Raw genomic sequence first — 21,353 nt, 5'->3', positions numbered from 1 at the left:
GCACTAACTGGGGAATAGGCACACACCTGTAAGACCGTTGTCTTCGAGGTGTGTGACCGAGATGATAAGTACTTTCTCACCAACATCTTGGAACTCAAGGCAGTTTCCTGGCCCTCCGAGAGTTTCAGGATCAGTTTTTTGAGACACTGGGGTGTTGTTTGGCAACAACACTACAGTAGTGGCATATGTCAGCAAACAAGAGGGTCTCGTTTCCCTCCTGTCACTTTAGTTAACTTTGCAGGTGCTCGAGTGAGCTGTGGTGCACTCTGTAGAGCTGTCAGCCAGATACATTCCAGGCAGTGGGATGTATTAGCAGGCAAGCTCAGCCTCTGGCATCGAGTGACAGGGTCAGAGAGCTTCCTTCACTCAACTCTTCACAGAGAGGTTGCTCGACTTGAGGGCTCCCTACCATTCTGTTCACCTCCCGGTTCAACAAAAGTCTGCAGGTCTTCTGATTCATCATACCAGACCCATGGACCGCTACGGTGATGCATGCTAACACGATGGGACAACCTCAGCGTCTTCATCTTCCCTTTGTATTTGTCTAATTCGCAAGGTTTTCAGCAAAGTGTCGTTCACCCCAAATTTAGACGAATACTGGAAGCCTTTGCCTTTTGCTCGACCTGCTAGATCTGCTTCCGAGGCACCAAGAAGAGTTCCTCCCTGACCTGACCTTCGTTGTCAGTGACACGTGAAGTGGTTCCTCAGGCAGCACAGTCCCTGTTCCTTCACAACTAGAGACTATCTGGCTTCCCTTGCGAGCATAGGCTTCTCACCGAGCGGCAACGGAGATAGCTGGATATCTCCATCAATCCTCTGCAACAGTACCCAGGGGTTGGAGCCATCTTCGCTGGTTGGTGTTGTTGACGGGACTTTTTTCTCTGGTCAGATCCACCCTTCAGCAGGTCATGGATTTCCTGGTCTTCTTCACCAAGAGTTGCTTCTAGTCTTTCACCTGAAAGTAGGCCTTTTCCCTTCAGTCGAGATTTAGCAACTGATGAGAAGCTTCAGTCGGCCTTGCTCTTCCAGGGACCTCAGGCCCCTGGGCGACATTTAACTCTCATTTAGGGTTCTTTTCTCGTGCTTCCTTGCAAGAGATGTCAGACAGAGTTCTGACTCTCAAGACCATCTCTCGTCTCATTCCAGCATTAGAGAAGAGGATAGACGATCTTCATGGATCTTCTTTGCTGTGAGCATTCAAGGGATGGGGGATCAGTAGCTTGACTTCATCTCAGATGTTGTAGTGAACTCCAAACCCATCGGCCCCTGTTGCCAGGTTCGAGTTCTTTATGATCCCCTCCCCCTTGGACTTTGTAGTCGATGATCCAGATCAGTCACTGCTTTGTCCTGTTAGGGTGCTGTGGTACTTTCCAAAGAAGTCTTGACCTCTCTAATGGATATCAACGACTTTGCACTATTACTAACTCGCCCAAGAAAGAAGTGTCCAAGGACACGTCTTTCTTTCTGGCCTTGTGAGATGATCGGAAGGGCGTACTCTGCAGCTGATGTTGATGACATCTGTACAATCTGCCTGAGAGCTCATGAAGTCAATGGCTTGGTCCATCCCTCGCATTCCGGATTTCTGTCAGTCTGAAAGCAGAGATTTGGTCTCATCAGACCACATGTATTTCTTTCTACCTTCAGGTTTTTGCCCAAGAGTCCTTGGAACCCCCTTTCCTTGGACCTGTGGTGGCTGCTCACCAAGTTGTATTTTCTTACCCGGCTCCTATAAGAGGACAGGTAGCATCCCACCTAAGGTGTATGGTTCTGGAAGTGAAAGGGATTACAAGAATGACTGGCCTCTCCTCCTCCTCCTTCCTCGTCCACCTGCTTCTCTTCCTTTGGGCAGAGAATGGGACTCGAACCGACACTTGCTGGAACTGGTGTCTGATTCGATAAGCTTACACATCGGGCACCCGTGTTTTAATATCAGCAGCAATTTTTGTGCCTACCAAGTATGCTTGCTGTAGGCTAGGTCTAGCACTTGGTCTCCCATCCATAATAAGGCCACATTGGATGCCCGGCAGTTTTTTGGTACATTTAAAAGTAAAAAAAGCGTGTCTAATATGCTGGCAAAACTGCATAATGCATACACACACACACACACACACATATATATATATATATATATATATATATATATATATATATATATATATATGTATATATGTGTATATATATATATATTATATATATATATATATATATATATATATATATATATATATATATATATATATATATATATATATATATATATATATATATATTACACATTTAACTAACACACGCAGAGTGGCACCTCGGTATACAAATTTAATTCATTCCCAGTTCCTGCTTGTAGATCGAATTGCTTGCAAATGGAAAAGAATATTCCCATAAGGAATAATGGGAATTTAAACAATTCGTCCCACACTCAAGAATTTCTCCCTCACCCACAATTATACGTATATAGTTGAACCCTTTTAGTATGTTATTATACACACAAATACGAGACTATTTCATTCCTGAGTATTATTTTATATCTTGCAAAGTTTGTACAATAATTGCATGTAATGAAGTATCCCGTATGGGTGCCTTGGGCTAGTTGAGACAGACCATGCTCAGCCCATATGGGATACTTTGGACCTTAATGGTCAGCTTTTTCAGCATGACACCACTCTTGATTTACTCACCTATTAAACCTTTCATAATGATTATTTCCCAACCTTTTTACCAATACTTACTTTTCCAAATAAGGCATGCATATGACTTTCATAAACACTTTGCTGTATTAAATTTGATAACTTTTTTTTCATGATTTTTAACCTGTTTTCGTTATTTTGTACCTATCATGACTTTATTTTGAGTTTTATTGTAGCTGTATAAAAGAAACACTGAGATGGTTTAGTTATTTATTATGAACAATTTCTTCCCTACCTTATGGAACATTGCAAAACAGTTCCTGCTGTTTGTAAGGCACAATGCCACCTTGCACTCTTCGCACACCCAACAGGACCTGTGGATGTGGCCCTTCCCTAAACAGAACTTGCATGTCTGTCTAACCTCGACATGCTTTGGCATATGGAGAGAAGTGGTATCCTGGCAGGACTCAGTGCTAGGCATGACTGCACGTTGGCCCCACATAGGTGTAGGGACATCTCGGGTTCCAAGGGAATTCCTGCTGATCTTGATGCTGGGGTTCTTGAAGCTCTGCAGCCAAAAGGAGATGTCAAGGCAGAACTCCTTGAGGGGCATAGGGTTGCACTGGAATGATAAACAGTCCCTCATGTACAGGATCCAGAGATTGCAGATGATCAAGTCCAGGATGTATGCAAAGAGCCTCATGTAGTACCTCTTTGCTTTGAAGGGGGTTTTGTAGAGGTGGGTTAACATTTCACTCTTGTCAGTGCACCCATGCAACTGTTGTACTTGTTGATGACAGATGGACAAGGCGCAGGAACCTTCTTCTTCACTTCTTTGTCATACCGTTCCACTTCACCCACAATTTCCATGCCAACATCAGTGGACAAGATCGTCACCATGTTGTTGTCCTTCCATCTAGCAACAAGGATGTCATCAGTGCTCTCCATGGAAGTGCCCACATACTGGCATCTATACTGGGACCTCAAGTACTCAGCCAACCCTATACTGGTGAAGTAGTTGTCAGTATACACAGCAGAGTTCATTGGGTCCTTGAGGGTCTTGACCAAGGCAACTACAAACTTCGTAGTGACTGACATCTTCTCCTCTTCAGACAGCCTTGTATGGTGACTCAGAAAGGTAGACTCCCCCCTGGTACATAAGAGTATTGTGGACAAATCCATTGATGCTAGAATGGCAGAAGAGTTTGTAGCGCCACTTGTCCGGCTTCTTGGCTACATACTGGCAAAGGTTACCAGCCATGGTCCCCTTGTATGCAACCATGACTTTGTCAGTAGATTGCACAGGAGTCTCAGCAACCTTCAGGAACTCCCTGGTAACCTTAGTGAAGAGGGAACTCACCTTGAAGAACCTGTCCTGTGATCCTGCTGCATGGTCATTGTCACTGAAGTGCAGGTTCGAACAAATTGTCTTGAAGCGGTTCCTAGACGTGAAGTCTGCAACTTGAGGAATCCTAGTCTTGACAGCCTAGTAGTCCACTATACTTGGCATAGAAACCAGCCCCATGTATATGATGAGGCCCAGGAAAACCATGAATTCCCCTTCTGTCATATTGAAGGTACTGCCCACATCCTTCTGTCTGGATTACTCTGGTAGACGATGTGTTCCCTCAAATCAGACGTGAACAACTGCATGAAATACTCGTAAGACTGCCTCATGAAGTCAGGACATGAGTGAACATACTCAGGCAGGGGTTGGGTATTGAGGCCTTCCTTATTCCACTGTTGAGCCCGAGGTCTCTTAGAGGGAGGATGAACCACAGCATCATCTTCCACTGGCATATGCTGAGGGACCACAACACTGACCTTGCAAGCTGAAATAAGAACAAAGTGACATTACTAAAACAGTAAATGAATCATGAGCGTTATGTGTGGGCAGTGAGTGTGTTTGTATTTGTATGTATGTGTGGGTAGTGAATGTTGTGTGTGTCTATATGTGTGGGCAGTGAGTGTGTTTTGTATGTGTATATACATCTGGGCAGTGAGTGTGTGTGTTTGTGTGTGTATGTGTGGGCAGTGAGTGTGTGTGTGTGTAAGTATGCAGTGTGTGTAACAAATATAAAGTTATTTTGATACACCAAAAGGCAATTAATACAGTACTATAAGTGTTAAAAACAATTAAAGGGCAAAAATTTAAAGGTCCCTTACAACAAGACTTTTAAAAGACTTGATCCAAAATTTAAAGTTCTCTCTTACATGAAGTGATGACCCAAAATTTAAAGTTCTTTCTTACATGAAGTGAAAACAAGAATAATTGGTTATATAATTATGCCTCATACTAACCTCGTGTAGAGCTAGAAGTAGAAGGCTGGTAAAAATCATTGTCCTGATCAAGGTCGTGGCAGCGTCCTCACTGGATATCCATGCAGTGTGACTCTCCTTTTCCAAGGAAGCATTCCTTCTGCCATGAAACATAGAGCTTTTAGTTTGCAAAGAAAAAAAATAGTTAAAATTCATGTAATAACAAATAATTACAACTTTGCCCAACAAAAACTCTCTCTCTCTCTCTCTCTCTCTGCACATAAGCCTAATATAACAGCAAACTAAATCAAAATGCATGCAGTATTTTGTCTTTACATCGTTTTTATGTGCACAGCACTAATTAAGTGCAACATACAGTAGTTTTATCTTCAATATGTTTAGCAGTTATTTTGTCTGCACAGCAGTAAATGTACAACATGTACAGTATATGCACATGAGCCTAACTTCACTATAATTACAAGAAATGATAGTAACATGATTCACTTCTTTTACAGTACTGTTACAGACTGAAGTGTCCTGTTTGGGATGAGTGTACTCCATCTAAACTCGGCCAAAATAGCCACAGCACCATGAAATTGATTTCAAAATGAAGGCCAAATCATTCATCTACAGTGGTTCCCAACCTTTTTTTCAGGTGACCCCAATTATGTTTTTCAAATGGGATGCGACCCCAATAATTTAGTTGCATATCATGTGTTATTAAAACTATATATTACTAGTTGTCATTATAAAAGTATGAAACGACAACTATTATGAGTATGTGTAAGAGAGATACTGTAAGGTTGTGGGAAAGACAAAAGTAACATAATTGAATTTTATTAGAACTACAGCATTGTAATTTTAAAGCCTGATATTAATCAAAACAACCACTTCTAAAGTAATATTCTGTCACATTCCTCAAAAATAAACTAAAAAGGAGTACCTGTTTTCTGTGAAAATGATAAATGAATTTCAATGGAGCGGGCCTGGATCATGTTGCTAAGTTTCTATTCGTGGTTCAGTCTTGGGAAAGTGCTACCTCCGTCATGTTCGGGTTGCAGTCGATTTCTATATCTTGTTTTTGATGGCAGTCAGAGCTGCAAATCCGCTTCACACAAATAGGTTGTGAAAGGCAACAACATTTTCACAGCCTCGCGTCAAGGACTGGTTTCTCTTTCTTCACAGCAGTCCAGAACACACCTAGTGTTTGTGTTCTTAATTAAAACGAAGAGTTTCATCATGTTGCACCTCGATGAGCTCCTCTTGCAGATTTTGGATAGAAGACTCTTCTTCTGAAAGGTCCTCGGCTTGGACATCAAGGTCTGCACAACCATTTGTACTTCTATGCAACTCTCCATCCGGAATATATTTATGTCAAACTCCTCAATCAATTTCTCAAGGTGCCCCAAAATGACACTTTGTACGTCCAGAAGTGAGAGTGTCTTCTTCATCTTCAGAAAAGGTTCATAAGTGGAAAGGACGCAGTTTTCCCAGTTTGATCTTTCCTTCCACAACCTCAGCTTTGCTTTAAAAGCCTTGAGCTTTTGACACAGAGATAAGAGTTTCATCTTTTCCTTGCATAGACACATTTAACGAATTCAACTCCGAAAATATGTCTGTCAGATATGCCAGTTTAAGCAAACTACCTTGGTTCTGTAAGCCTTGCTGCCAATGCATGTTTCTTCTCGTGTAAGAAGATTTCAACCTCTGCACATGTCAAGCAGCCTCTGGAGCACTCCCTCAGGACAGCCACCTTGACAGAAGAGTAGTAAAGCAGGTGTCTATATTCTGATCCCATATCAGAGCATTATCTGACTAAACAGCCTTGAATTGGATGATGATTTAACAAAAATTCACTATTTGAATCACATCTCTATAACAGTGTTAAGCTCAAGTGACATTTTCCGAGGCAAGGTTTTCCTGGTGGAGCAGACAATGGTCACCATCACTGTGGGGTTGACTTGTTTACTCTGGCAGTGAAACCTGACGTGCCCTTTAGCATTGCAGGTGCTCCATCTGAGCACACACTGTAGCACTGATCCCATTTAAGTCCTCTCTTTGATGAAGTTATCAACCCAGTTTGAACAGATCTTCACCTGTTGTTGTCGTCTCCAGTCGTTTTGCAGCAGGAAGTTCTCTTCAATGTCACTCTTCCTTTGGTATGTTAAGTATACACCAAGAGCTGAGCATCGTCACTGACGTCAGTAGACCATCCAACTGCAAGCTGAATTTCCCACCTCCTTGATGGCAGCCACTACCTAATTTCTTTGATGTCTCCTGACACTTTTGAATTCGTCGGTTGATTGTGTTATCTGACAGTGGAATAGTTTGAATTTTTTTCCTGCAGCATTCCGAGGATAGTACTCACCATATCAAGGGCTGCTGGCTTTACTAATTTTTCCCCAATTGTGTGTGGCTGCATACACTTTGCAATTCTTTTGCAGCGAGATATGATGCAAAGTGTGTTGTTGAACAGAATACAATCCTGTGTGCCTAGGGGTTGTCTAACCGCTGATGCTTCAGTTGTTCTTCTTTTCTTGAAATACTCAAGATCTTTCCTGCCAGGGCTGGGTGTTTTCCTGGAGATGGCGCTTAAGCTTATTTTCTTTTAAGCGACTCGTGCTGAGCACTTCCCCACATGGGCCAACACACTGAGGTTTTCGGTACCATGATCGGCGAGACACGTAAATCCAGTGCCAAGGAATTCTTTCTTTGTACACCCGCTTTTCTGACATCACTGAAGAATCTGGAAATCAAATTCGCCATTGTTCAGTTACAGTTCAAACAAAACATTTGTTTGGTTGTCATACGTAGGCATGGGGAGAATAAACAAATAAATATGGGTTTTCGAAGGCTCAGCTGTTATGAACACTGTGAATAGCCTATCATCCACTGACATACTGTGGTGCAATATCTTGTCAGGCAAGAACATATGAAATTACTGTATACTTACCATGATTACAGCAGGGGTGGGGGAGGGGGGATTTCTTCAGAGCTACTGTGTGACGTCTTCACCACTTTAGATCCGCAGCGCATGTGAGGTTCCTTTCCAATGCTGTAGATCAGCGTCGGCAGGCTGTATCGGCTTTTGATTGGCTGCTTTGAAGAGCCCAGGAATGTGGCTATGAGTTGCCAAAGCTTCAATTTCATACTTGTTCAAATGTGTCGACGGTGACTGCCACAAAAGTAGCTATTTTAAAGCTCCTGAATGGGATATTAGGATGGTAAAGCGTTAATGATAACCATATTCAACAAAATAAATAAAAGAATAAAGCATTTAACAATAAAATATAACATGAAGATGAACAAAATCATAAGTCACCGCAGTGACACACAACTGACTGAGGAAGCGGGAGCATGTGTAAAGGAGGAGGAGAAGAGAGTAAAAACACTACCAATTCACATAAAAACAATAAAAGAAGGGAATTTCACAATAAATTCAACATAATGATAACAATAAAAACAATCAAATGTAATACAGTAACAATGAAATAAAATTCTTAAGAGAGGCTTGCCTTTAGCGAGTGCTCAGGACTGTGCGGGGTGAGGTGGGAGACTGGAGAGGGAGGAAATGGTGGTCGTTTATTGTTTGCAAGACAGGTGTCTGCTTCCCACTGACTTTCCAGCTGTACGTGTACCACTGGGTCTGGGCTTAGGGGGTTTCTTTTGCACTATGTTTCGCCCATTTTCTATCACTTACACTCAATGAGCCCAAATCACTTCTTTTCATTACGGTAAAATACCTATCAAGTGACACTTGCTTTTCACGATTTTTGAGCACTCTATAAAAATAACTCATTCCCACTTCTTGACGCATTCTTCAGCTACTTTATTAGAACTCACAGCCTCTCCATGCTGGACAACTGACCTTTCCTCCGTCTATTTCAAACATTTTTGGAACCATCCATGGCTCATCTTCAAGTCCATTTCTTGAGATGGACCTGGCATGTCCTTAGTAACTTCTCCATAAATTGTTAAGGCTTTCTGTGTAACCATGCCACAAAAGCAGCAATTTCTCCATTTCTTCTATCGCTTTCAGGTGCTTCATGAACGATGTACTTGTTACTCCTATGGCAGTATCTAATGCCTTAATTTCCTTTCTTCTTTAAAACAGTACATATCGTGGATGTAGATTTGCCAAACTCTCGAGCTAGGTCAGTCACGCGTGTGCCAGCTTCATGCTTTGCAATCATTTCTTTCTTAACTCCTTTTTGCTCATTCCTTCCTTAACAGGCTTTTTTTCATGGATGACATTGTTATTCTCGATTATTAATCACAATATTCTCATGATATCTTTAAAATGTATATCTTTCCATGATTTTGATACATCTACTGTTCTAGTTATAATGTATTCTGTGTAATGATAATAATTGTTGAAATATCGTATGTAATATAATGTCAGATCTCACAAGTATTAATGATTTAGATAACAGCATAATTTAGAATTAATAATACATTTTTAATAGTAACGTAGCATATCAGCAACGTGTGTGTGGTAGCGAGTGCTTTGTTTTGCTTCGATTGTCATCGCAAAAGATAATGTGTTGACAGGTCGGGATAACAGTTGAGTCGTGTAAGACTTTTGTCTCTTACGAGAAGAAGACGAATGATTTCACAATGTTACATGTATTGTTCTGTTTTAAGATCAAGGGAGTTGTTGCATTGAAGCACATGGCAATTGCGTCATGTTTAAGATTACATTGCTCTGATCATGTATTGTTCTAACATTCTGGTTTTGGCCTCAAAATGTTTTGCTCAGGAAGTGACGTCACATTTCTTTTCTAGAATGTTCCATGAAAGTTTTGCTCTGTGACTGGAGATAGGATTCTTTTATTATAAGACTGGATACCGTGCTTGTTACATTAATTGTAATATCCATAATTGTGCCTAACAAAAAAGTGTGTTTTGTGAATCTCGAGCAGCTGCATTTGGAGTTGATTTTGTGAAAGTTTTCACAAGCATGTGTAAGGTAAAGTGAATTTTACTTGTTATTACCATGGTACAATGAGGTATATTAAGGGATTTTTGCCATAGTGAAATTGTTTTTTGGTAAATCTTTTGTGTATTTTTTGTGTTCATGTGTTTGTAATCCCTTAATTTTTCACATTTTATGTAGTGGTGATTAACATTTATTTACTTAGAATTTTATGTATTTCTTGATAATTTAACATTGCATACTTGATTTAATTTTCATTTACTTACATTTTCTTTTCAAATCTGAAGTACTTCTGAATAGTTTAAGTTTTGCTTGATTAATGCAATTTCTTGATAAATTAACCTTTGTAATTTAACTCAAGAAGTGATTAAATTTTGTGTTGTTTTCAATTAATGGTAAATTTTTTGAGATTGTAAATTCTAATTATAAAATTTGAATTTAAAAATAAATTTTTGTATTTAAAATTAAAAAAAAAACAGTGTTTCATTTATTGACCACCAGTGAATAGGATTGTGTGCATAAGGCAAAGTGATAAACATGTTTTGTTCCTGTAGTTTTGCTGAAGTGAATTAAGACCAGGGAAGCAGTTAAAGTTGTTTGTTGGAGTGATGCCCTTTTACTTTAGTATATTTCTTGTTCAACTGTTGATACCTCACACTTGTTTTGATAAACTTAGTCTGATTTTTCACATGATTAATAAGCTTTTTAAGGGATGACTGTTGCCTTTAGAATACTCAGTCATAATTTTATTGTTATGAGAGTTCAGGTATCTGGCTGAAGTGAGGTAAAATTTTGAATTCTGTGATTATTTGTGTAATAACCAGGTACTTGGAACACTTCGTGACAATATCAACACAAAGATCACAAAGAGATGTGATAAATTTTTGCAAAGTCTCAACCAGAGGTACAAACGCTTACACAATGCACAGATTTAGACTAGTGCAGATCAACAATTTGTTTACAGGTCAGGGTCATGAGGGTTTCTGACGGGTCTGGCTTACAAACGTTCGAGGTTACAACACTTTTCAAATATATTCATTAGAAATTATTTCCCGGTTTACGACGCATGTTCTGGGGTTACAACACTTACGATGCTGATCCGACAGAAGAAATTTGGCTTCAGAATGGCGGAATAATAAAAATGTGGAAGTTTTTTTTATGAAAAACTCAATAAAAATGCAGTTTACATCATTTTCAATGCACCAAAAGCATTAAAAGTAAGGTTTTCTTTGGGTTCAATGATTTTTTCAGTTTACGACAATTTTTTTTACGATGTGGTGTAGGAACGGAACCCCATCGTAAACCGGGGGACTGCCTGTACATGTATATATATATATATATATATATATATATATATATATATATATATATATATATATATACTAATATAATCGCTTACCAGTGTTACGGTGTTTGGCTAGCAACATTGTTAACCATGTTTTCAGCAATCGTAAGTGGTTTATCGGTGTTGGTAAGTTGTTTATTGGCGTCAGTAAGCGTTTTGTCAGCATTGGTGAGCAGTTTATTGGTGCCGATTACCGGTTAACAGTGCCGTTGAGCAGTTTAGTGGTGCTCAGCCGGGAACAGAACCCTGCTGTTAACCGGGGACTGCCTGTATTTATATATATGTATATATAAATATGCTTTAGTGCAGTTTTTCTCTCAATTAATTTTTGTTAAAAGCAGTTGCTTTAGTCGCATCAATAAGTTTTTTGCATGAATCTTCATATTGTTGGAGTTTTTTTTCCAATTCACATGTGTCAATCTTTGGTGAAGAATGCACAAACTTCTATCCTCCATTTATTGCTTTTTGTCATGACAGCTGTTTCACCACATTATAGCATTGTCAAGTGACTACTGGCTTACAATTTTGAGTTACAATAATTTTATCTCTCCATGCGGATGGAAAAGTGAACCCAAGCAGTGACTGGTCCAGTGATTAAGAGAATGAACGTGATTAAGGGGATGAACCACTTTTGGGTTCAAAAGCTTTAGTTGTAACTTACATATGTGGAAAGAATATTTAAATCATAAAACAATATGTTAAGAATCTACCTAATAGTTGTGTATGAAATTTATAAGTGCACGTGTGAGAGAACTCATAAAAAATTCATAAAAAATTTATAAAGTATGACAAAGGTTATATTTAATGTATAATAAATGGTATGAGTGTATATATCATATTCACAAATACATTTATTTTTACAAAAGTATATTTTGCAAATATCAGTTGCCACTAGATAATGTTCGTGGTTCATGTCGGGTGAGGCCTCCGCTCTTAAAAGACGGCCATAATTACTTCATTTATGGATGATCTGGGCACCTTCAATCGATTCTTGTAGGGATGGTTTCGTGTCACGTTTATTGATAAAATGCTGATGTATGGCCCTTTTGTTTCTGTGGGTCAGCATTTGCCTCCGAGAGGTCGTAGTGGTGTGTCCGATGTAGGTATTACTGTGAGATTTACACATCTCTTCAGGGCATATGAATTTATATGCCACATTCATACACATCTCCTTCGGTCCCACGGGAGCAGTGCTTATTTTTCATTATAAGGGTTGCTTCTAAGGTTGGGTCAGTTTATAGCCTGAGGTTAATTTTCTTGTAAGGGTCACTGGGTGTTGTGCCTTCGTTAATGATTCTTTGTATGGTGCAGCATTCTTCCTCATTGGCAGACCCATAATTCAGGCAATGATAAATACAGTAACCAGGTTCTCCTCTGATGGCATCTATTTTATTTTTATTTTTATTTTTATTTTTAAGAGGTCTTTGACCTGAACAATGACTACTTTTCACTACTTTGTAAAAAAAACGCCCTACATCCAGATTTCGTTATCAGAATGTACACAATTTATTCAACTTGGAAGACAAAGCTTATTATGTTATTCAGTCATTTATTTCACAACATATTTTCCATGTTGCATTTAGAAAGAATCGTATAAACAATTATGCCACTATTAATATAACTATTACAGATATAGGTCCACCACAGTGACAGACAAGCTCAGCTGCCGGAGACAGGTAATAGGGATGGAATTGTCCCAGCACGCTTGTGTGGTCAAGAAGCTTTTTGATATTTGAGGGACCCTGAGCACAGACCTGTTTGCCACTCAGCACAACAGGAAGCTCCTGGTTTTCTGTTTGATAGTTCCTGACCAATGGGTAGTGAGTGAGGACACCTTTCAATGCCCATGGGACAATCTCAGTGTGTACACCTTCCTCCCATTCTGCCTGATCAGAAGGGTAATCAACAAGGTGCTGACCCCCCGAAATCACAGGCTAACTCTGGTGGCTCCCAGTGGCCACATGCCGAGTTGTATTTGGACCTGCTAGCACTGTTATCTGAAGTCCTGAGAGAGATTCCCCCAGGGTGTAACCTACTGTGCCAGCCACAGGGTGTAGAAGTGCTTGCCTCGAGGTTATCCAGCACCTCCTTCAGGCAAGAGGATTTTCTCACTAGAGTGGAGATGTCTGGACCCATATGTAAGTCCTCAATGGCTGTGTACCAGGTGAAATGGGTTGTCATCTGTGGTTGGTATCATAGATGGGGTATCTCTCTAGTCAGACCCACTCTTCACCAGGTAGCAGACTTCCTGGTCTTCCTTTGCCATGAGAAACTTCTCTGTCTCAGCCATTAAAGGCTGCTTGCCTTAGGCCAAGTCTCAAGACAAAAAGGGGTAGATTATTCATCCTCAAGGGAGATAGTCATTCTCCTGAATTTGTCTTGGATCTCATAGTGAAGGCTTAAAACCTATCAGTCCCTGATATCAGGTTTGAGTTGTTCTCAATCCCATCCCCAGAGGACTTTGTTGGTAGTGATCTGGACAAGATGCTGCTGTGTCTCAGTAGGGTGCTGTGGTATTACTTAAGGAGAACTTGGCAACTCAGGCATATGTCATTGCTTCTTTGTTAGTATTGGGAGGGCCAAGAAAGAGGTGTTCAAGAACACGATTTCTCTCTGGCGCCATGAGACAACCAAGTGGGTATATGACTCCCATTGAGGAGGGTGAGTGTACAGTCTGGGTAAGAGCTCACGAAATCTGGAAGAACCTCACCTGCAGGATGTTGGCGACAATTTGGTAATGTTATTCTTTAGTTCTCTGTGGCTGCTCAACAAATTGTATACCTAGCCCAGCTTTCCCTTTGGGACAAGTAACACTTTGTCTAAGGTATTTGCTCAGCAGGAGAGAGTTGTGTGAGGGACTGGTTTCCTTCCATTCTCTTTCATTCCTCTCTGTCTCGTATGGCAGAGAGTCAGGTTGTAAGGCTGTGTATATGAATGAGGTTCAGTCCTTTCATGTTTTGTTGTTTCGATTGAATGCATGTCCCCCCTCCTCTTATGGCAAGGGGAGAAGGATAGAAAGTAAAACAAGCCTTTGGTACATATTAGCTGTTGTATTGTCTCCAGCACTGATTTAAGGTTCTGCCTCATTCAGTAAATGTTTTACAAAACCATTAATTGATGGCCCAGAAGTCTAGCAGCTGCAACATCCCATGTGTAACAGGCTGGAGATCTTGGGTCACAATTCCTTTGCTCCTACTGGACCAGTAAGATGACATTCCCAGGTTGGGCAAAGCTACCAGTTGGTTCAGAGGGTACCCAGATTCCTCCCATCAATGGGTAAGTCTGCTAGATAAAGAATGAAGGTTTGTATAAGTGTAGGAACAAATATCAGATTTTAAATGTACAGTAATTTGTATTTTTCCTAACATACGTACCAGAAGTTCTTTATATAAATGGCCCACCTCAGCCCTGCCCCCCAGTCTATCACATGCGTTGTAGGGTAAAAAGTGTAGTCCAGTCTGACAGATGGGTGGGTGGGTCTCTCTCCTACCTTTTGATATTTAATTACCTTGTCAGTAAGTTTGAAGAGCCATTTCCAGCTTGCACTTGAAGCTAAATCTTATGTAAAGAGCTTCCAGTTTGTATGTTAGAAAAAATACAGTTACTTTTAAAGTTTGATATATTGTATGGTTTGTATGAAAACACTTTTGTAAACCATTGTATTTGTTTAAATGTCTCTTATTCAATATATTGATACTTTCCCCTCTAAGGTTAGAAAGGATAAATTCATTTCCATTCATTTGTAGTGATGGGAGAAAGGCTGCTAGACTAATATACAGAAGTAAAATTTAGCTTAGTATCTTACTGATGTGTTCTGTTCACATTTAAAACTTGAGTTATTTCATAGGTTTAGTGGCTGCAGTCATAATGTTGTTACTGGAGTGTCAGTGCTGATACAAGAAGGAGAAACATGGAATGAAATCTCCTTCTGTGAAACAACAACTGTAAAATTTGGCAAATTGGTGGATGAGGAAATTGATGCCTATATTGCAACAGGAGAACCTATGTAAGTGTAAGCTAACAATCCTGGAGTATATGCTTCTAATACTAGTGTAGTAAAATAATTGGGCTTTGCTTGTATGGATGTATATAGTTCATTGCAGGAATGTTAGGTGTGCAAGACAAAAGCATATAAAATTTATTTTTCTTTTTTATATAAGTAAAAGATGAGGCCTTGTATGTAGAAGGTGGAAATAGTGCTTTTTCTAGAAACGAGAAAAACTTTCAAAGTTCTTACTTCATTAGAAAGCTGCAGAATTATTTGCAAAGCTAGAGCGGTAATATTTTAAAATGAAAGATGAGTTAATTTTCTCTGATATGTTAACCAGTAACATCTGGACTCAGTATTTAGGCTTGCCTTTTGCCCATCCCCCCAAAAAATATTTTCAAGCTAATTTGATAACTTTTTATTGAATGAAAGTTAAAGCAATATGTTCAAAGCTGGTAACCAGTAACATGTACTTAAGCCGCCCCTTTCCCAGCCCAAGACTCAAAGGAAGGTATCTTGATGAAAACTCTCATCACTGCTAACCAGCATTAACAAATAGATTCCTCAAGGATACCACAGATAACCCAGAGCAAAGATTTGGAGGCTGATGGCTTCTCTTGGATGTGGTTCTATCTTTAATATATGGATGTGGCCTATTCCCTGTCTAACATTGTCCTGGAGAAGCACATCATTTTGAGAAGTCTGCTCTGCCCAGTATGATCTTATCCTCTGACTGATTGTCTGAGGACAGCTGGTTAGGGGGATTACAGGAGGTTAAATGCCACCATTACCCGAGCTGCATGAGGTCACTTGCTAGCTTGACTCCCTCTTGTTTTCACTAGTTGGCAAGTCACCAGAACCATAGGGACTTTTGAGGGTCTCTTGCACCTTCTTATTCCAGGGGCAGACAGTTGTATATACTGTACCTAGGTCTCCCGCCATTCCAGCCAGAAGGGCTCCTGCTAATACTCCTTTCCGTTCTGCATCGCCAAGAACCCCACACTTGCCCCTTCACTCAAGCAGAGGATGTTAGTTAGCTGCTTCAGGCAACGAAAATTCTTTTTGAAGGTGTCGAGGGAAAAAGCTAACATGGGAGATGACGCATTTGTTCATACTATTTATATTATGTTAGGTCAAAACACACCAACTTCTAGATAATTATGTAATATTTTGCAGAGCAATATAGATGATGTACAGGTGGGCATTGACGAAATTAAATGTAATATTTCTGATTCCACCTCCTCAAGGATGAATTTTTATAAAGAAATAAATGCTGATTTTAGTGTACACGATATTTATTTAGGCAAACCTAAGGTGAACGAGATTGAGAGAGTATCATGGATTTGCATACGGTTGAGTGCTCATTCTCCAGCCATAGAAACTGGTCATTGCAACAGGCGAGGCAGAGGACACTTTCCTGAAGAAGAGTGACGGTGTACTTGTCGGCAAATACAAACCGAAAATCATGTAATTGAAGACTGCCTGCAGACACTTTACCTGTGAAACCAGTTTGGTTTTTGGAGTGTTCGCAACTTGTTTCATGAAATGTCATCTTATAATGTATGTAAAATCATCCATAACGTAATGCAAGAGTACTCTGTAATTTGTTATTTTCTGGAGTGCTTCCACGTGTTACAAAGTAATTTTGTATGATATTTTGATGCAGATTGGACTAAAAATTATCTTCTGTAAAATATGAAAATATTGTAATTTTGAATCTTTTGTCATTATGCAAGTTTTAATTTTGTGGTCAGTAAATCTATCTTATCTGTTTAGAGACTTCACCAAAAATCTCTCCAGCTGTTGTGAAAGGAGACTAAACTTTGACCCACCTACATCCAGATTTGCTTCCAGTGAGTCTTGTCTCAAGGAATTCTGGAACCATGTTTAGGTGGCAGGAGTGGAACCATGTATGATTCAGACCTTGAAACAAGGTTATTGATTACCCTTGCTGGAAGCAAGCCTTCCATTGATGTCAGTCTACCCAATGTGGGTCATATAAAAGGAGCTCGGAGAATTTTCTTGACCTAGACAGGGATAAAATAATTAGTGATGGTGAGGGGAGCTATAGAGCAACTAGGTTTGCTGAACAACTGCATCAGTATGCAGTAAATGTGCCTTGCTGTCGAACTTACCAGTTTCAGAGGGTCTTTTATTCATCACACCTTTGGACTGTGGACAGTCTCCCTGAAGATGTTTTGCAACTGGAACCCCAAAAGTTCAAGCGAAAATGCAATGCATTACTGTATTACCCTAAAACAATTCTTGTATTTTAATAATTTAATTATATTTTTATCCATGTATTTATTAATTTGTTGATTTATTTGTTCTTTTCTAATAATTGATCTCTTCTCTCTATATTTCCTATTACCTCCTGTAACTTCTTTCAAATGAACACCATATTCTTTGGAAGCTTGAATTTCTAGTTAATGACCCCGGTAAGCTTGTTTGATATGAACAGAGTTCATCTTCTGAATAATAATAATAAAAATAATTACTGGGCTGCTTCATGGGCTTCTGCAGCTGGTTGTTTGTTGTCCCCAAGGCCCAGGAGGATGGGTGTCTGTCATCAACTTCACTTCTCGGAATAATTATTTGTGGCTGGTCTCTTTTTGGTGAGAAATGGTAACATCAGTCTACTGCTTCATTTCGAATGGCAACTTTTTAGCAACCCTGCACTTGAAACATGGGTTCTTTCTGGTTCAAGCCCTCCAGTTTGTTTAACAGAGGAAGGTCCTTCAGTTCAAGGCCCCTTGGTTTGGTCTGACTTTAGCACCATGGATCATCACTCATGTCTTGGCCCCAGTTGCCTGACTGGTCTCACAGGAGAGACACTTCATGCTTTTGAGATGCCTTGGTAATTGGCTGATCGTGGCATCCTCCTCTGTAGAACTCTGGAAACACTTTAGTTACCTCATTAGCCTGTGACAAAACTTTGGCCTAACCATCAGCTGGTACAAGTCGGATATAACATCAATAAAAGAGACAGTTTATCTTGAATTGGAGTGTTCTGAATCTGCTTTCCTGCATAACTTATGAATCAGGGAATACAAAGGCTCCATACTCTCCTGATGGAACTCTTAAAATTCTTAACCTCATTTGCAAAGTTGTGATAAAGGTTGTTAGGACACATTAACTCCTTGGAAGACTAGTTCCTCGCATCCTATTCAGACTAGGAGCACTGCAGCTGGAACTGAACCAGTAGTAGTCTTCCACAGATCAGCTGATCAACCTTTCTGTATTAAACCTCAGAGGGTCCTAGCAGACTTGTTTTTGTGACTAGACAGATGGAAGCTATGAGTTGAAATTCACTTTTCTCCTCTTGTCATAAATTTATTGCTCATTACAGATGCATCAAAGGAAGGTTGGGGCTCATCTATAGGATTTGGTAGTTCAGGGCTATGGATGCAAATAAATTTTCTGGAACTGAGGATGGTACAACTAACTCTGCAGGCACTTGAGAGCCACCTGTCTGACAAAGTGCTAGGTGTGATGATAGACAGTTTCACCAAGGTGGCTTATCTCAGGAACAAAGAATGTACCAATATACGCATAGCACCAGTCTACAGTGGATATTCTGTTGTACACAAAGGATCATGATACTCTAATCCCCAGATACATCATGATTAATTACAGTGTGGTTCTGCCTTTAGCAGACAGAATCAGGTACTTTATCCAAGTGGTCCACTCATCCCTAGATCTTCAGCATACTTTAGAAACAGTAGGAATGCCCTTATTGGGTTGCTTACCCCCCAGCCTCAGTCACAAACTTCCAAACTACCACCCAGCCCTACTAGACAAGGTACTGTGGGAAAGCAGTGCTTTTATGGTATAGTGGGACAGCCTGGAGATATTTTGCATTCCAGCTTTCTCCTTATCAGGCCAGTGTTGGACAAACTGAAGCAGTCCAGCAGTGGCCATACATCACCCTCAGCAAGCTTGCTTTTCAGATATGTTTCTGGTGTACTTCCCATGAGCCATTTTGTATTGAAAGAAGCACATCCACTAGCCTCACTTTTGAGATAACTACTGAATGTCAGTCCCCTCAGTCTTCACATGTGAGGCTCTTCAGCAGTGCCTTGTCAGGAGAAGCTTTTTGCACCAGGCCACATCAAGAGTTACTACTGTGCACTCTCAGAAGTATTCAAAATTTGGTTAATTGACCTGGGTTCTTTCACAGGGGTCTGTTAAATGCCACTTTTTTGATAGAGACCCCATGCCCAGATCTCTACAATTGCTTTTGCTGAAATTTTTAGCATATCCAGTTCAGTGTACAAACCCCTGATGGATGCTCCTATAAGAGATCATATCCTGAAGACAGCATTTTAGATAACAGCTTGGCAAGTGAATGAAGTATGTGCTCCCTTCAGTGAAGTTTTTCACACAGAATTTAAGAAGTATTAGCCTGATTTGTTTCATGTCAAAGACACAGGGAACATACTATCACCATCATCTTGCACACTTATTGTTATTTCATACTTGCCTTTCCTGCTCGGGAATAAGAAAAATATCCTTTGCTTTTGCCATGTAAGAGCTGTGAGGATTTTTCCTCGTAAGATTAAAACTTTTTGAAAAGAAGGGAACCAACTGTTTTTTGTCCATCAGCAGAAAAACAACGAAACTGTCTACAAACTATTTCATCCTGTTTATGTCAAGTTATCTTGTAAGCCTGTTTGTCACAGTTATGGATCATGAAATTATGGTTATATCAACATCTCTGGCTTTTAAAAGAAATAGGGATGTTTATCATGCTTTTAAGTTTGTCTTCTGGTTCTTGAATCCTTTGACTTGTTCTCAGTTGCCCTCTTGTAGGTGCTGGCCAGTTGCATCTGTGTTGTAGATAAAGAGCAAGTGCTTAGGATCACTATTGATTTAGTCCTTCAACAGTACAGACTATAGTGTTGCTAACAAAGTACTAGCCCATTTCATGACAGAACTCTTGGACTTCCAGACCCCGTCATTCACTTGTTTGCTGAGTCCAAGTCCCTGGGAGTTAGTGTCCGAGTAGCAGCAAGTCCCCTCTTGCTGAAGTAACTATTTAGGTGTAAAGTGATGAGTTTTTAGTGCCAAACCAAATACAATTTTTTCAAAAGCACATTTGATATTTAGTACGAACCCACACTTTACGAAGGTCATTTGGCCCCCCTCCTGATCCCACAGAACTTGCAGAAAGGTCAGACAACACATGATATGACCATTTTCTGCCAAGAAAGAGTCCTCAGAGCCCAGATGCGCAGAAGGTGAGCAGGATTCTATTTTTGAGTGTCTAGAAAGCCAGCTGATGTACCTGAAAGCTATCATAGTTTGCATGAAAAAAGAATTTTTTTTTGTAAAAATTTTATTTTTCAGAGGCTTATAGATGAACTGTGTTTATTTTCAGGGACAAGGCTGGTAGCTATGGAATTCAAGGTCTAGGAGGTGCCCTTGTGGAGTCAATTGAGGGTGACTATTATAATGTGATGGGGTTTCCACTCCATAGATTTTGTTGTTACATGGCTGCAGCTACAGAGAAAGTCAAGACCTAGGTATCTTTATACCTGATATGTTGTATGTTATTTTGTAGGTAAGGTACCATAATACAGTAGTATCACTTCACCACTAAATTCTTTATGTAATTTTGCACCTGTACTGTATGTGCTCTATTTATTTATAAAGAATGAACACTTTTTACTTGCTTTGTTATTTAATTCCAGTTTGTTAACATAATTACTTTCAATTTGTTATTATATCCTTGCCAATTCTGTTTTTGTTCAGAATGACAGCACAGGCAAGTGTTGCTATACAATTAGGTTAGGTTTCATAAAAGAGCCCCATCTGCTAATTAGAACTCACATTAAACCCACAGTAACTGCAGATTAAAAGGAAACAGAATTATTTAAGGAAAAGAAATATAGTAACGTCATAGAAAACAATATGGAATAAAACAGCAGAAATGACATGACTGCACAATCACCAATTCCAGTCCATCAGCTTTAGAGCACACATCTTAATTAGGACATACTAAACAGAAATATAAAATAATTAAAGCTAAAGAAAATCCCTGTAAAAGAGATTGTAAAGAAAACGAAAATAAAATGTGATCAGAAAAACAAAAGACAGTGATTGGTTACACCAGGGAGGGCCAATAGGAAATGGCACTTGAATGTACACGTAAAAAAAAAAAAATTAAACATAAGGAAATTACGTAGTGCACTGAAATCA

At 39.7% G+C, this 21,353-nt stretch overlaps 1 protein-coding gene and 1 pseudogene across 1 annotated transcript in view; one reads left to right on the top strand and one right to left on the bottom strand.

Annotated features, from left to right (window-relative positions):
* LOC136836474 (dTTP/UTP pyrophosphatase) overlaps positions 1-20,822 on the top strand; it is a 181,552-nt gene extending 160,730 nt beyond the window's left edge. The window contains exons 4-5 of the mRNA XM_067100747.1: positions 15,012-15,170; positions 20,533-20,822. Coding sequence (XP_066956848.1) covers positions 15,012-15,170; positions 20,533-20,677 — 304 coding nt within the window. The 3' untranslated portion in view covers positions 20,678-20,822. The remainder of the gene's footprint in view (positions 1-15,011; positions 15,171-20,532) is intronic.
* Positions 1,586-6,681, bottom strand: LOC136836606 (piggyBac transposable element-derived protein 3-like; annotated as a pseudogene).
* Positions 20,823-21,353: the final 531 nt, after the last annotated feature.

This window comes from Macrobrachium rosenbergii, chromosome 56 (assembly GCF_040412425.1).
Source record: "Macrobrachium rosenbergii isolate ZJJX-2024 chromosome 56, ASM4041242v1, whole genome shotgun sequence".
Taxonomy (NCBI): Eukaryota; Metazoa; Arthropoda; class Malacostraca; order Decapoda; family Palaemonidae; genus Macrobrachium; species Macrobrachium rosenbergii.
Note: the sequence above shows the minus strand (reverse complement) of the source record. Positions and strands in the feature narration are given on the sequence as shown.